The 15443-nt window shown below is 30.6% G+C and overlaps 4 protein-coding genes across 8 annotated transcripts; 2 read left to right on the top strand and 2 right to left on the bottom strand.

Moving 5' to 3' along the window:
• Positions 1 to 269: 269 nt before the first annotated feature.
• LOC140675101 (uncharacterized) lies at positions 270 to 1517 on the top strand. Its single transcript, XM_072909170.1, has 3 exons — positions 270 to 422; positions 520 to 678; positions 1077 to 1517. The coding sequence occupies exons 1-3, from the start codon at positions 388 to 390 to the stop codon at positions 1336 to 1338; spliced, it is 456 nt and encodes a 151-aa protein (XP_072765271.1). The 5' UTR covers positions 270 to 387; the 3' UTR covers positions 1339 to 1517.
• Positions 1518 to 1998: 481 nt separating this feature from the next.
• Mcm2 (DNA replication licensing factor Mcm2) lies at positions 1999 to 7753 on the bottom strand. Of its 2 annotated transcripts, XM_072909142.1 has the most exons (16): positions 7624 to 7753; positions 7233 to 7362; positions 6789 to 6961; positions 6416 to 6579; positions 6134 to 6216; positions 5878 to 6060; positions 5324 to 5535; positions 5009 to 5201; positions 4712 to 4915; positions 4341 to 4572; positions 4006 to 4256; positions 3571 to 3735; positions 3197 to 3502; positions 2874 to 3056; positions 2622 to 2777; positions 1999 to 2316 (listed from the first exon to the last, which is right to left on the bottom strand). In XM_072909142.1, the coding sequence occupies exons 2-16, from the start codon at positions 7233 to 7235 to the stop codon at positions 2188 to 2190; spliced, it is 2637 nt and encodes an 878-aa protein (XP_072765243.1). In that variant the 5' UTR covers positions 7236 to 7362; positions 7624 to 7753; the 3' UTR covers positions 1999 to 2187. The 2 variants fall into 2 exon arrangements, with proteins under 2 accessions (XP_072765243.1, XP_072765242.1); XM_072909141.1 differs by lacking the exon at positions 7624 to 7753 and having other exon boundaries at positions 7233 to 7461.
• Wkd (TBC1 domain family member whacked) lies at positions 7656 to 10590 on the top strand. 3 transcript variants are annotated; one of them, XM_072909160.1, is made up of 5 exons: positions 7656 to 7796; positions 8675 to 8843; positions 8911 to 9478; positions 9807 to 10076; positions 10260 to 10590. In XM_072909160.1, exons 2-5 carry the CDS (start codon positions 8692 to 8694, stop codon positions 10362 to 10364), a joined length of 1095 nt encoding a protein of 364 aa, XP_072765261.1. In that variant the 5' UTR covers positions 7656 to 7796; positions 8675 to 8691; the 3' UTR covers positions 10365 to 10590. The 3 variants fall into 3 exon arrangements, with proteins under 3 accessions (XP_072765261.1, XP_072765260.1, XP_072765262.1); XM_072909159.1 differs by lacking the exon at positions 7656 to 7796 and adding an exon at positions 7807 to 8217; XM_072909161.1 differs by lacking the exon at positions 7656 to 7796 and adding an exon at positions 7807 to 7997.
• A 340-nt stretch (positions 10591 to 10930) lies between these two features.
• On the bottom strand, positions 10931 to 14040 carry LOC140675097 (uncharacterized). 2 transcript variants are annotated; one of them, XM_072909163.1, is made up of 4 exons: positions 13586 to 14040; positions 12435 to 12903; positions 11925 to 12218; positions 10931 to 11403 (listed from the first exon to the last, which is right to left on the bottom strand). In XM_072909163.1, the coding sequence occupies exons 2-4, from the start codon at positions 12774 to 12776 to the stop codon at positions 11143 to 11145; spliced, it is 897 nt and encodes a 298-aa protein (XP_072765264.1). In that variant the 5' UTR covers positions 12777 to 12903; positions 13586 to 14040; the 3' UTR covers positions 10931 to 11142. The 2 variants fall into 2 exon arrangements, with proteins under 2 accessions (XP_072765264.1, XP_072765263.1); XM_072909162.1 differs by having other exon boundaries at positions 13181 to 14040.
• Positions 14041 to 15443: the final 1403 nt, after the last annotated feature.

The following is a 15443-nucleotide window of genomic DNA, read 5'->3' on the forward strand; positions in this document are numbered from 1 at the left end:
CTTTGTCACTCATTAAAAGTTCAACAAAGATAGAACGACGCTGTTAGCGCTAATAGCGTCTCTCCGAACGCGCCTATACATATATATATATATATATATATATATATATATATATATATATATATATATATATTAGATTATTTAAGTAGTGTGATTTTTGTGAAATGTCATTGGCTGAGATTTCCAACCAATGACCATACTTATCGACAAATGAAAAGTTCTCATAATTCTGACACGCGTTAGAAACTGTAGCTTTGCGAACACTTGCGAACAAGAGATTCCTTGCATGTAAACAAAGTTTAGAATTCAGAATACGAGATACAGAACACAGAAACGTGATCGTTTAATCATTCATTTTAAAATCTCTTTGATTATGCTGACGGAATCATGAGTTCGAATGGTATAAAGTTGTTGAAAAAAGCGTAAGTATTTGCGACTTATAATGCGAAGATAAAATATCACGTATAAGAGTGACAATATGACGCTTACAATTTTTCTGATCTTTCTTCAAATTTGTAGGGACCCGTTTCCGCAAGGAGTTCGTTGTCAAAAGTGCCTGGAAATGGGACACTGGAGTTACGAATGTAAAGGTAAAAGGAAATATCTGCACAGATCCTCTCGTACATCACAATTGAAGAAGGCTCTGCAGCAGCAACAGGATAATAATTCGCATGCTATGTGAGTTCTTTTGTTATATACATATACATAATATTTTTCCTGGAAAATCATGTTTCTTGAAATACTTGAAAAAGATAAGGTTTTTCTAACTTTTAAAAATCAGAAGTATTTTGACTTCAAGGATATTATTCATCCAAATTAAATTTTTTTTAAATAATATTCCTCTTTTTTTTTTAAATATACATAAATGAATATATATATATATATATATATATATATATATACATATATATATATATATATATATATATATGCATAAAAGAAAGTGTACAATAAATAAAATATGTCCAAAGTTAAAAGTGTTAAACATTTTTGATCCTAATATAAGGGATGAAACATTACTTATATTTGAATAAATTTAACACTGACTTTAAATATATTGTATTTTTGTATTTTAGTCAGACGCCAAATAAGGAAACAAAAAAGAATCATGTCAGAAAGAAAATGAGGAAAGAAGAATCCAGCAGTTCGAGTGACTCAAGTTCTTCTAGTAGTGAAGATTCTAGTAGTAGCGAAAGTAGTAGCAGCAGTTCTTCATCAGATAGTGAATCAGACTCTAGTGATAGTGTATCTAGTAGCAGTAGTAGTAGTAGTAGTAGCAGTAGTAGTAGTAATAATAGCAGTACTAGTAGTAGCAGTTGTGGCGCTTCTAAAAAATAGCACAGATCACACAATGAGCCAAAAAGAAATTTCCTTCTGGCTACTCTGTCATGTTTTTTTATAATATTATAATTATTGTTCTATGCAAAGTTATTCTACCATTAAACAAATTTGATGAAAAAAAAAGTGAAAACTAAAAATATGTAGAACATCTGTGAGAAAATAGTTTTGTCTATTAAATTGTATATGTAAATTGTAAAATTAAATATTTTTTTCTCACAAATTGATATATAAAATATATTTAGTTAAAGTAAAATCTTTTTCAGTTTATTTTTTGACTACATAATTATCATATTAAAATTATTTGAACACTTTTGTAAAATTAATTTTTATATGAAATATGTATAGTGATGTATAATTTTATTATAAGTATAAGTATAAATATGAAATATGACATACATATATATATATATATATATATATATATATATATATGTTATAACTTATTATATTTTGTCACCACCAGATATAAAACAAAATTGTATTGCATCAGCATTTATTATATGTTATTATTTTCATAAGAAACTTTTAAAAATTTTGATATTGAATGTAATTATGAACATCTATTACTAGTTATTATTATAGAATGGACATTTAAATATAATACATTATTTTTGCTACTATTGTGCATGCATACTTAAATAAAAATAACACAATTAATATTTGATTATGAATATAATTTAATGTATTTAACGGAATATCGCAATAATTGTGTAACACTGTTCAACAATGACATGGAAGAAATATCAGGCATTTCAATGCAATATGAAAATTTTATATATAAAAAAGTTATTTAATATAATTCAAATATTCATATGTATGCAAAAATATAACGTCATTTTTTCCAGATCAATCTTCGATACCTTCAGGCAGAGTTTGCACTATTACCTTTCTTCTTGATTCATAAACAAAATTGTTTGTTTTAAATATGTCACTTTCATAAAATGGATGCAGATTGTGTATATCAATTTGTTTTGCCTGTAACCCATAAAACATTAATATTAATATAAAATAAGCTAAAATAAATTTTATTTCTTATATAAAAATATGTGAAATGAAAAAGTGAATGAAAATTATAAGAACTCGATATTTGAATATAAAAAGATTTTATATTTACGATGTTGAAAATAATAAAAATATAAGATTTATGTATAAATTAGATATAAAAGGTAAAATAAGATAAAAATCTTTTTTAGCCCAAGCTGTTAAAATAATTTGGGTGATTATATACTTTGTTAACTCAATATAATTTTCAAATTTAATTTAAATCCTTTTTATATTACCCGTTCCAATAAATCCTTTTCTGAAATTTCGACAGTTGTGATACGTCCACCATGCAAAGCTTTTTGAAATGCCAAAGTGTCTAAAGTTATTTGTCGTAGTATGTAATACAGGAGTTCACTGTGATCTTTTTTATATGATAGATATTTCTGGAACGTCTGTAATAAAGTTTACATGTATATTAGAAAAAATTTAGATCTTTTCAGATTAAATGCAGATTAAAGCTAAACATAAAAAAGAAACTAAAGGAATACCTGACGCATAGATTTCATAACAGAATACTTTTGTGTATCTACAAAACTATCGAGAACTATTCTGATAGCAAGATTCATATCACTTTCTTGAACGTGATCTCTCAAGTGCATTTTGGCACTAGCTTCTGACATACGAATAATACTTTCTATATGACGCACGGTAATCGGCAAGCTTCCGGTCGCCTGTAATGTAATAATGTATACAACATGTAAAACTTTTTAACATTTAAGAATAGTATTTATATATATTTCCTTAATCACTTTTTCAAAATTATTCAAGAATATATATAAATAGATAGCATTCTCTTATTTTACTGACTCACCAAGCTTTCCTGCCTCAACTGACTATATAATTTAGCAACTTTATCTTGATCAATATTAGTCAGCTTCGGATGTACGTTTTGCTTTGCATAAACAATATACTTTTTGAGAAGATCTTGTGGAATACATAGCCTCTGTGTGACAGGATCTAATTCCACGGCCTGTGTTCTCTCCGTGCTTGTCGGATGATGCTTGATGTGCGAGTTAACAACAAATTTAGCCAGATGACGATCCTGCATGGGATCGACTTCGTCCTTGACTATGCACAACACGTCGAATCGCGAGAGAATCGGTTCCGATAGATCCACCTGCATGAAATTTTATAAGTCATGATTATATGAAAAAAGCAGAATTAAAAGATGTTAGAAATACATACATTTTCTGCAAAAGTCATACTGGGATCGTATCGGCCACCGATAGGATTAGATGCAGCTATCACTGCGCACCTAGCATGGAGAGATGTAACGATACCAGCCTTCGAGATAGAAATACTTTGCTGCTCCATAGCTTCGTGGATAGACGTTCTGTCCTGATCGTTCATCTAGAAAAATGGAAATTAGATGCCTTTAATAATTATTCTCATTAAACTATGGAGTAAATTTTATAAGTAACTTATAATTAAAGTTGTATAAATTACATATATACATAAATAATTAATAATTAATTAATCTATTAATTATCTATATTATAATTGATATAAATATTGTTAATTTTTAACAATAATTATTAAAATACTCATATTGATACTTATAATATTACAGTTTTTGATATTAACATATGTTAGTATCATCTAAATTATATAAATACATACTTTGTCGAACTCATCAATGAGGCATATTCCGTGATCGGCAAGGACCAAAGCTCCAGCTTCCAAGGTCCATTCTCTGCTGACGGGCGATCTTCTTACATAAGCGGTCAAACCAACAGCTGAAGCGCCCTGACCTGTCGTGAAGACCACTCTAGGTGCCACCTTTTCCACATATTTCAAAAACTGTGATTTGGCAGTGCCAGGATCTCCACACAATAAGACATTTATGTCACCGCGAACCTTGTGCTTGTTGCCTACATATGATAATATTCAATATAATGAACAATGAAAGAACATATCTTTAGATTGATAAAATGATTGGAATGTAAAATAAGTACCAGGATTCTTTGGTTCACCACTGAATATTGCTAGTGCCAGTGCTCTTTTAATGTTCTCGTGTCCGTAGATCGAAGGCGCGATACTCGCAACAATGCGATCCGCGATTCGTTGATCTTTACTTAGAGAGAGTATACTCGAGATGTCCTCTTCCGTCAGTGAGTCTACAATTTCTTTCGAATCTTTGACAAATAAATAATTAGCTAATAGTACTGTAGAGAATACCGGGAAGCCCTGTAGAAACATAATAAATTAGAAAATTTCTTTCTATTATAAAATTACTTTTTTAACATGTCAGCCAGATAAAATAATATTAGGAAAGTATTATATGAGATATAATTACCTATAATATGAATTAAAAATTTAATTTTACCTGTTCAGTGTTCAAAGAACCATCATAATTATTGGTGTAAATAGCGGTAACATCTATCTCGTCCCCAGGCTTACAACGATCACAAAGATCGGACAGCAGAATGCAATCTTTACTACGTGGTATTCTGCCAGCGGGTATTCTACCCGGGGATTCTTGTACCGTTATCTTTTGATAATTTCTGTATATAGTTTGTTCCATATTGATCTGGAAGACGACGTATTTATAATTACACACAAATAAGAATGTTTTAAATAATGAAATGACAATGTAAGAGTAAAATGTAGAACTTTGACTGACCATGAATGGACCAACGCTTTGACACTCGGGACACGAGCCCGGTTTGACTTCTGTGTTTTGAGATTGAACGAATGGCCCGAGAACGTAACCGCATTTCGTACAATCGTACTTCACTACTGATAATTGAGGCAAGACTCCCGTAGTCGCTGTTACAACTCCAAGAGTTCGAACTAATTGATTCAAGTGGAGTTTTCTGTTATAATGAAATAAAAACAACATATTATTTTAATATGCCATTTGCATTGTTTAGATTGCGCACAGGCTAAATAAAATGATATTAATTAGGTGTAACAAACATCAAATCTACATCTTTACCTGAATGTGCGCAATTCTTCGATCAACGGCAATTCCGATATTCTCACGTGAATTTCTGATGTGACTCTTTCATAACTGGGAAAAATTGTCAGCACCAATTCCTTTGCAACTTCGTCGAATATCTCGAGCATTTGAAACGGTGCCTCTGGTAAAAAATAGGCCAAAACATGTTCCTTACTGGCAAGAATGGGAAATTCCACTATGAAACTGGACTATTAAAATAAAAGAAACACAAGAACCTCATGAAATAAAATCACTATTAAATAAATTTAATATTGTGAAATAAAAACAATTATTTTTGTAAAAATAAGGAAAAAATCTTATATTAAAAAAATATAAAATTAAAAAAATTAAAAAATAAAATATTTCTTCACTTTCTACACTTTTTCTTCAAGTATAAAATAAAATTATTCTATGATTCTAGTTCTATAAATTAAGTTTATTACAAATAAATTAAAAAAAAAAATTAAGAAAAATTTTAAATTAGAACTTTCTTTTAGAATTTTACATATATATATATATATATATATATATATATTCAAGATTTGATATACCTGATTACTTTCACACATGTGGCGAATACGCTCTTTATACATGTACTGTCCCTTGGAATTTGTATGAGTACGAAGAAAGCTTTTAAAGCGATTCGAAATTTCCGTTCGTGGTCCTAGCATCATGACCCATTCCTTTACTGAGTGTCCTTTAGTATCCTCTAAATTTTCGATGGATTCAACCATCTGAATTAATTAAGAAAATATTATTCAAAGGATACATACTACTTATACTTATATAATATGAAAAGATTTTTACTTCTGCATCTTCTATTATACCAGCAGCAGCCTTTTCAGCCATACGTCGCTTACGTGCTTGCACATCTTCTTCATCACTTTCATCTAAAAGTATAAAATATCTAAAATAAAATATCTGCTTGTTGACAAATATTCCATTATTTTATGAAGACATTTCTCTGGCTTTTATAAATTATTGTATAAGAATTGATTAGTTCTATTTTATAATTTACAATTGGTTATTTTATAATTTATAATTAATATAATTTTGCCCTTTGCTTTGAATAGAAAAAGAGTAAGTTACCATAAAGCAGATCACGATCATCTCTTATGATACCAGCTGCACGATCTCTTTTTCGCATTTCTGTTTCTGCAGCTACACGTTCACCCTGAGACATTTCTGAGTATTCTGAATCATCAAGTAGATTTGGATCATATCTGTCCAATGCTGACATAGGCCGATAATCCCTATCATAAGAAAGAATAATTTTATTATTATTGCATTCTAATTTTTTTAAAATTATGTTTTAATAAAATATACATGTAATATATATGTAGTATTTTAATATTTAGTTCATTCTTTTAAACATCAAGTATTAGTTTATATCTATTATAAGTTAATATTTTTCTACAAGTGTTATATAAAAACTAATATTTTAAAAATGTCAAATTCTTACGCCTCCATATTATCTCCAAATAATTCTTCTCCCTCCTCTTCTTCCTCATTATTAGCATTATTATCTTCCCCAAGTAATTCAGATTCATCTTCAAATGGCTCATCTATATTAGGTGCAGGAGAAGTCATTGCATCAGTATGCCGTTCGGACCGTACAGGAGAGCTATGCTGACTCTAGTAAATGCATATAAAATTAAATATTTTACTTTTCTTAATTACAAAAATATATACACAGTATATTATATTACTATTTAAGGCATGTGTAATACATATGTATAATATAAACATAAATATTACACATATATATATATATATATATATATCAGATCTTAAATTATATAATATATATATATATATAACATTATATAAAGATTATCAGAGATGTTTTATTTGCATAATTGTTATTTATCATAATTCTTATTTTATTCATTTGTATACACTTTACCATGTTGTTATTTACGATCAGCTTTTGGAACAGGAGAAATCGATCTGTTTATATTATTCCGAAAGACTTGGTAAATAATTATGACCGATGCAAGTAAATGTTTCTTTGTAGTTACTATAAAATTGAGAAACTGAAAATGAAATCGTTATACACATAAGCTGCACAAGTCGTCAACATAAAAGTGGCCGAAGAATATCGCATTTGGCGGGAAAATCTTTGTAAAGGGTAAAGGCTATACATAGTTTTGTCATAGACTCCCAATGACAAAGAGAGGAATGACATTTCTAACCAATAGAATGTGCATGTCCAAAATAAGCCAATCAGGTTTTATTTCCAAAATAATATACATTATCTAGTCTATAGAACCGCATGATCATCTATATATACGTACTTTTCGTTTTTCATGACTGACACAACGCGTAGTGCGTAGCGTGTGTGCGTGGCGCACGCGTGTGTTATGTATACAATTGTGTATACATACAACACAGTGAAAATCCAAGTGAATCGTGCGTGCGTACGCTCGTGCCTCGAAACTCGAAATGTCAAATTCGGCGAAGACTCACGGCAAGTATCAGTTATCCCCCTCCGCGATAAAGGATACGCCTACTCGCGCATATTTCGCAGCTGCACTCGCCCATTCGTGTCGCGAATGTAAATATTTGTAGAGTGAAAGTACATAGCGTTCCATTATCAAGTATAGTACATACCGTGCCCAAATCAGGACGAAGAAAGAAAAAAGAAAAAGAAATCTCGTATCGGTTATCGGTTTGGCCATCTTCTCCCACTACCTAACATAAAGATACGAAACGAAGAACATCCGCAAATAGTTGCCGTGAAAACTGTACTTTTTGCTGTCCTTCTTGTATATTTATGAGACGGGAAATAGGGCTTGATTCTCTCTACGTGGACGTTTAACTACTATAAACTGTCAATTACCAAGTAGGCGTAAATAGATACGCTAATACGTGGCGTGCGATAAAATAATGTAAGATATACATTTATTCAACGAATCGATGTTTATTTCGAGTGTGCCAATCCGGTAAAAATATTGAGATAATTGGCTAACGGAATGTTATATTTCGCATGTTATTTGCGCTGTTTCCCGAAATGTTATGTATCTTACATACAGTATTATATATTTGGAATTATATATATTTTGTGTGCCTATATGTATATCTAAAACACAGAATTTCTATTATAAGCTAGTTTGTAAAATTAGCGGCAATTTTTTTTCTTTTTATTATAAATTAATATATAATGATAATAATTAATATATAATTTAATAGTAAAGTAAATATATTATAAAGTCAAAATAGATGCAATTATGATAATTACACAGTATATGTTATTCTAAATGCAATTGATATGTGCTCATTTTGTTTTGTATCTTTTTAATTTACTAATAAATATGTGGGCTTATATTAATGAATAATATTATACAGAAAAATAGAAAGATGCTATGGCTGCCACAGCTACATCACGTAATGAGGAGGAGGAGTTGAATGGGGAAACTGAATCAGAGGCCAGTAGTATATACCAATGTGGTTCGGTGATCTCCACTGTACCTGATCGTCATGGATTTCTAGGTGGTTCGCAATACAGTCCAGAAAGGTGATTGCAGTTAATCCTATAATGTGACAAGGAAGCTATCTCAGTAAAATAACTGTTAATCACATAGGAAGCAATCCATACCACCTGATGTGATACTGCGAAGAGAAAGAAAATGGATACAGATGCTGAATAATTGGAGTCTTTTCATGACAACAAATTATCGCAAGGTCCGCGAGAGATGTCGTAAAGGTATACCGCCTTCCGTAAGACTGCGCGCCTGGTTGAATCTCTGTGGTGGTCAACTTCTAATGAATGAGAATCCAAACTTGTATGAAGAACTGATCAAACGGCCTGGTGATCCCAAATACATAGAGGACATCAAAAAAGATCTTCATCGTCAATTCCCGCATCATGAAATGTTCGTCGACAACGCACCTGGACAGCAAGAGCTCTTCCAAGTCCTCAAGGCATACTCCATTTTGAACAGTAAAGTGGGTTACTGTCAAGCTCAAGCGCCTATCGCCGCGTTTCTACTGATGCATATGCCAGCAGTGCAAGCGTTTTGGTGCCTCGTTGCGATATGTGACAAGTATCTCGTTGGGTATTACAGTCAGGGCATGGAAACATTACTGCGTGATGGAGATATTCTGTTTGCTCTTCTCAAGAGAGTCTCTCCTGTTGCATACAAGCATTTAGTTAGTACATATAATATAGTATATATTGCAAAATTTTTTAATATAATTGTATGTATGTGTAATTATTTTAAAAAAAGTATTTATATTTTGAAAATATAAAAAGTGAATTTTAACTACGTATAATATAATATTTTAAAGAGAATGCCAGTGTAGCTATTAAAACAATAGTTTCATTTTTCTTGATGTGCATGTGTATATATGTGTATATTAAAAGAATAGGAGTCAGATAACGTTGTCTGAAAAAACTGATTTAATTTTATTGTTATAGACTGATTATATAATCACACGTATATACATGAATAATTAATTAAATATTATACCATTTCAGAAAAAACAAAAAATGGAGCCAATTCTGTATATGACTGAATGGTTCTTGTGCGTTTATACGCGAACGTTGCCGTGGGAAAGTATTTTACGCATATGGGACATGTTCCTTTGCGAAGGCGTGAAAGTGATTTTCAAAGTAGGCTTAGTATTGTTGAAGGGTAGTCTGGGTCGTACATCCCTTGTTAAGCGTTGCCCGACGACATACGAAACTCTCCAAGTTCTAAGAAACCCGCCCCAACATATCATGGAAGAGGAAGCTTTGATCTATCAAGTATTAGTTTTTTTTTTGTAATATATATTTATGTTAAAATTAGTAAAAATTTAAATGTAAAGCAGCCATAGAAATTTTTACAGGATCGTATGTGTGTGTGTGTGTGTGTGTGTGTATGATAAAAGGGATTATATACAAAAAATGTTATAACATTTATAATTTAATAAAAAATTTAAATTTTAGATTCAGAGGTTGAACTTGAGTGAGGAGGACTTCGAGTATGAGCATCAGAGGCAAATGTTGAAAAGAAAGGCAGCAGAGAAAGAAACTGCCAATCGAACTGACTGACAATTAAGTAGTTAAATGGAAATATGGGGCAAAGTATTATATATATGACGTATAATGCCCCAATATGTGCCTTCCCTTCCATTCTTCTGGTACTGTACAGACTCTGCGATTTGTATATCTTCCTGTCGCGAAGTGACGAGATATAGCGAAAACTGATAGGTACGTATATTGCAGAATAGAAAGCAATTTTCATATATTTCGTCCATGCATACATACATACATACGTCCACATTCCCCGAGCAGCCAGAGTGCACTATTTATCTCTATTTCTTTTATTATTACTATACTACAAAAGAAATCACAACATTTGTAGACTCGCATAATACTATTTAATGATACTTTCATTATCGACATATGTTTAATTACTGATGATCTTCGGTGGTCAATATATTATATCGATATTTATATATGTACAAAAATTTATTTCATTTTTAAAATAAATAGTATATTATAATGTTATACTAAAAATAAATATTATCTTTCGTTAATGTCAATCTTATATTAATCCTTTTCGATTAAATATAATATTAATCAATTCTAAATTTTTTATATTACGTCTTTATATAATTATATTTAAATTTCTGACAAAATAGAGAGTATAGTTTTTGTCTTTCACTAAAATTTAATACTATTTTATATTAATATGTACATTATTTCTTTCCATGCATATTTTTTTATGGTCGATTCAAATATTATATTCGCGCAAACTTTAACCAATATGTTTGCTGAATGTTTTCAAAATCTTTGCGATAATTTTTACACCGTATCACACGTATTCTCAGCTAGTTGTGCTGAAATTCCTCCAACGATTGCGTCCGTCTATGGCATTCATCACGAAAGTCGTTAGACGCAGAAAATCGTCGTTGTCGGCTACTCGCGCATTAAAAAGCTCGAGGTTCGGCAATTTTGGTAGAAATAGCACACCCATCATGAACAGAAGAGCCATGCTGATAAACGTGCCGATCGCTACAAAAAGCGGATTCATAAGTTGCTTCTGAGTGTTCACTGCGGGTTGTGTAGCCGCGTACATTGGAACGAGCTGAAAAGAAAAACGCAAACTATACGTATTTATTCTGATTTTTATACGATTTTATGCTGATTTTTATACGAAAAAATTGCCAAATAACAGATTTAAAATACAGAATAACCGTGAATATAGTTTTCTTAATAAACGTTGAAGCTACCTATACGTAATTAATGAAATTCAAATATAAAGATACATACAAAGGGCATCTCGAAATTTGCATTTACTCTTTTAATATAATATAAATTTTCAATATATATAATATATAAATTATTAATTATATTTATTTCATAATTACTTTTTTTTACCTTTTATAATTCTTTGCTATTTTAAATAGTACTACACATCGACATTTTATATGCATGAAAAATGATTCCTAGCAATTTTTCTCGTCCTAACGATTCTCGATTTGCATAATATCACGGATATAAAACAAATCTACTGTACGCTCGCATAAATGTCGGGTTGTGCACCAGGTGATCACAAAAATCGCGACTCGCGCCTAACGGCGCAACAGGTTCAAGACTTTCCCTTACCGCAGCCTGCTGCTGATGATGATCTCCCTGCAACTCGGATGCGAAGCTCTTGAGCGGAAAGAAGTAATAGTTATACAACGGGTATTTAACCGGTAGCTGCGGGTGACCGACCTGCGGCGTCTCGTTGCCGTTGTCGCCCGCGGCATTCAGTGCCTGCGTCAAAGCTGCAACGCTGATCGCTGACCCTTTTTCCAAGGCCTGTTTGTACAACGCGGCCAGCTTTGCTCGTGAGAGCACCAGCGGCTCCGACTGTTTTACCTTTGGATAACTGGTCGTGGTGGCGGAATCGTGTACCTAAAAAATTTGGACATCAGTGACAAATTAAGAAGAAAAAATTGTAGAATTTGACATATATTAGCATTTTGAAGAGTTAAAAGTAGAAGAGAAATATAGAAAAGATAGCAAAGAATTATCAAAAATTGAGATTAATTACTAAGGAAATTTCTATATTTTTTTTTAAATTTACTTTTTATAAATGATACTTTTATTTTTATTAATTCATTGAAGTACCGCGTAATATTGTATTATATTGTTTGCGGCAGACTGAGTTTGTTCGGCTAATGCATTATTCGCGATCGGCTTTTCCTGATGCCTGATGTCCTGTAGAGCATTATTAGCGCTGAGCTTGCGATGCGCATTATCCTGATAGCCGGCATATTGATAATGATTCGCCGACAATCGATCATGCATCGTAATCCTGCTAGACGGCACATTTAATTCCTGAAGCTCGATCATTGCCTTTTGAAGATACTCCCCGCTCGTTTCGGCGCCACACAATCGAGTGTTGACAATAATCAACGATATTAACGCGGCAAGCCGCGAAGATGTCTTTAATCTCCGTGAAAAATTCATATTGAATTACTCTTACAAACTTTTAGCACTTTTCGAGTAAAAAGATTGTATGATTTAACGGTTCCTTAATTAACGTCTCTTTCTCTCATCGTTTGTGTAATCATTTCTCGGTGAATTCAGGACATATCTAAATGTACATCTTAATTTATTCAAGAATAATCAAGAATATATTTAGGTTAATAAAATTTTTATATTATTTTATGTTTTTCTTTAATTCTTTTTAAATATTTTTAGCAGCAAATTTTATAGCATGCATATTGTATTGGAATATATGTAACTATGAATAATCGAATATACTCAAAAATTTTATTGAAATAATTAAAATTGATAAAATTCATTAAGTTGATTATTATATCAATGTTCTCTATTATAATAAGGCCTTAGATATAGAAAAAGAATCTTACATATTTAAAATTTAATTTAGAAAATCTTCTAATGTTGATAATGCAGCCGAGACACATTTTCATATCCGAATGTCACTTTGTGTTTTATAATATGTATATTTTATAGAATGTTTTTTTTTTTTAATTTATTTTTAATTATTTTTGTAGCACATATATCTTCGATTATACACAATTTCCTATACGTCCTATATAGAACTAGATACAACACGGAAAATTAGACAGCTGCTGGAGTGTTATATTATTATAATACATAATAAATAATATTTTATAATTAATATCATTTATAATTGAGATGTGATAATTTCCGAAAACACAAGGACTAATTCAAAAGATTATTAAATTCCTCCTAATAGAAAAAAACAACACAGGATATATATCATTGGAATCAATTTACAATTCATTTACACTATAAGATAAGAGATCACGACACACGTGGTCTGGTGTGCGTGTTTACGGTCGCCTGCGATAATCATAGGGTTAAATAAATCAACCTATGTCGCAAACACAGCTTGAAATTACACATGCGATATCCGGGCTTCTTTCACGATAGACATGTGATTGCATCGAATCGAAGACGCGAAAAACTCGTATGCTCGATCGAGGTGAATCGTCGAGTCCGTTCGCGAAGGTACTACATCGTGAATGAACTGAATTAACTTCCTTCACCGGTACGTATCCCCCCCATACATTCATTCGGCAAATCTTTGTAAAAAAACGGACCATGAAAGATGGATACTTTACGAATACTAATCATAACAATTTGGTCTTACAAATCCATTAGACATTTTCCATGAATCTGTTAATTAAACACAACTTTTTGATAACTTCATTTTTGAAAGTTATAAACTTTTAATCTATTTTTGAATTCAGGAATTTATCAATTATTATATAATATTTATGAAAGTCAATATTATTTTATTAACAATATTATATAATATTGTTAATATTATATATTTTAATTATTTTATGTGTTAGAATTAGACTTACATGTACAATGAATTTTTGTATTTCTCTCTCACAAGAAATTTTTAATTTATACAATAAACACTTCTATTAATTTTTTTTTTTTTTTGAGCCATTGTTTTTTTTTAATTAAAGCTTTAAGAAGTTCCTGCAAAGTGTTACAAAGTTACTCTTCGTTCAAAATGACTTACTTGTGTATATATATATATATATATATATATATATATATATATATATATATATATATATATATATATATATATAGTATTATATTATTCCGATTTCATCAAATCAGTATTTTATTCGGTTCGGTGTATACGGGAATATATAACGGATGTACCCAAAACCCTCGGGGACCTAAATCGTATGATCCGTGACGGTTCGCATGCGATGGTCGCATCACTTGACGCAGAATATGTAACTCAGAATAAGTATTTTTTTATGACATCTATATTACTTATCCGCATTTGACCACTGATTCATAATAGTTATACATTTCGCATATGCCCCTAATTTCTTCAATCATTAGTACAATCTAGTACTGTTCATCGTTTTTTTGTAAAGAATTATTTAACGAATAAATAAATTATTACAGAACAAATTAGCTTCTGGAGTTTGAAAGAAAGTTATCCATCATGAAAAGTTTGATCCTCAAACTTAATTTACAAAATAAATATTTTTATTTTTAAAGAGAATAAAATCGATCTCCGTAAAATATCTCAACTTTCATCAAAATATATTATTGCTATCAAATACTTCTTCAAAATTTAATTATATTTAATGAATTTTATATATATATATATATATATATATATATATATATATATACACGTTATATTTAATATACGAATTTAATGTTCCATTAAAAGAATATTAGAATAATTAATATACATATATATTTTTATACAAGTTAAAAAATTGCTACTAATTCATTTAAGTCTCTCATTAAAATTCTAATACATCTGGAGTACTAAAATAATATATTTACATTTCCAATTTACTGTAGCAGAAATTACTTATAGAGTCTAAATATTTGATTTTATTCCGCAGTGATATGAAGACGTAGTGATTGTGATAAATTAAGATCAAAGAGGAGGTGGACGAGTTTATAATTCTCGAGGCATCTCGCCAATCTTGTTCCAATGCGAGCAGACGGGATGAATTTGCTTTCGGAATTTCGAATGTATGTCAGTAATCTAATTTGCCCCGCGAATCTTCATCGACCGTGTCAAACTGAAACATTTTTACTCGCGCTACTATCAAGTAAAAGAAATCACAATATTTGTGTAGCTATTGTAAA

Source organism: Anoplolepis gracilipes, chromosome 17 (genome assembly GCF_047496725.1).
Source record: "Anoplolepis gracilipes chromosome 17, ASM4749672v1, whole genome shotgun sequence".
In the NCBI taxonomy this organism is placed as follows: domain Eukaryota; kingdom Metazoa; phylum Arthropoda; class Insecta; order Hymenoptera; family Formicidae; genus Anoplolepis; species Anoplolepis gracilipes.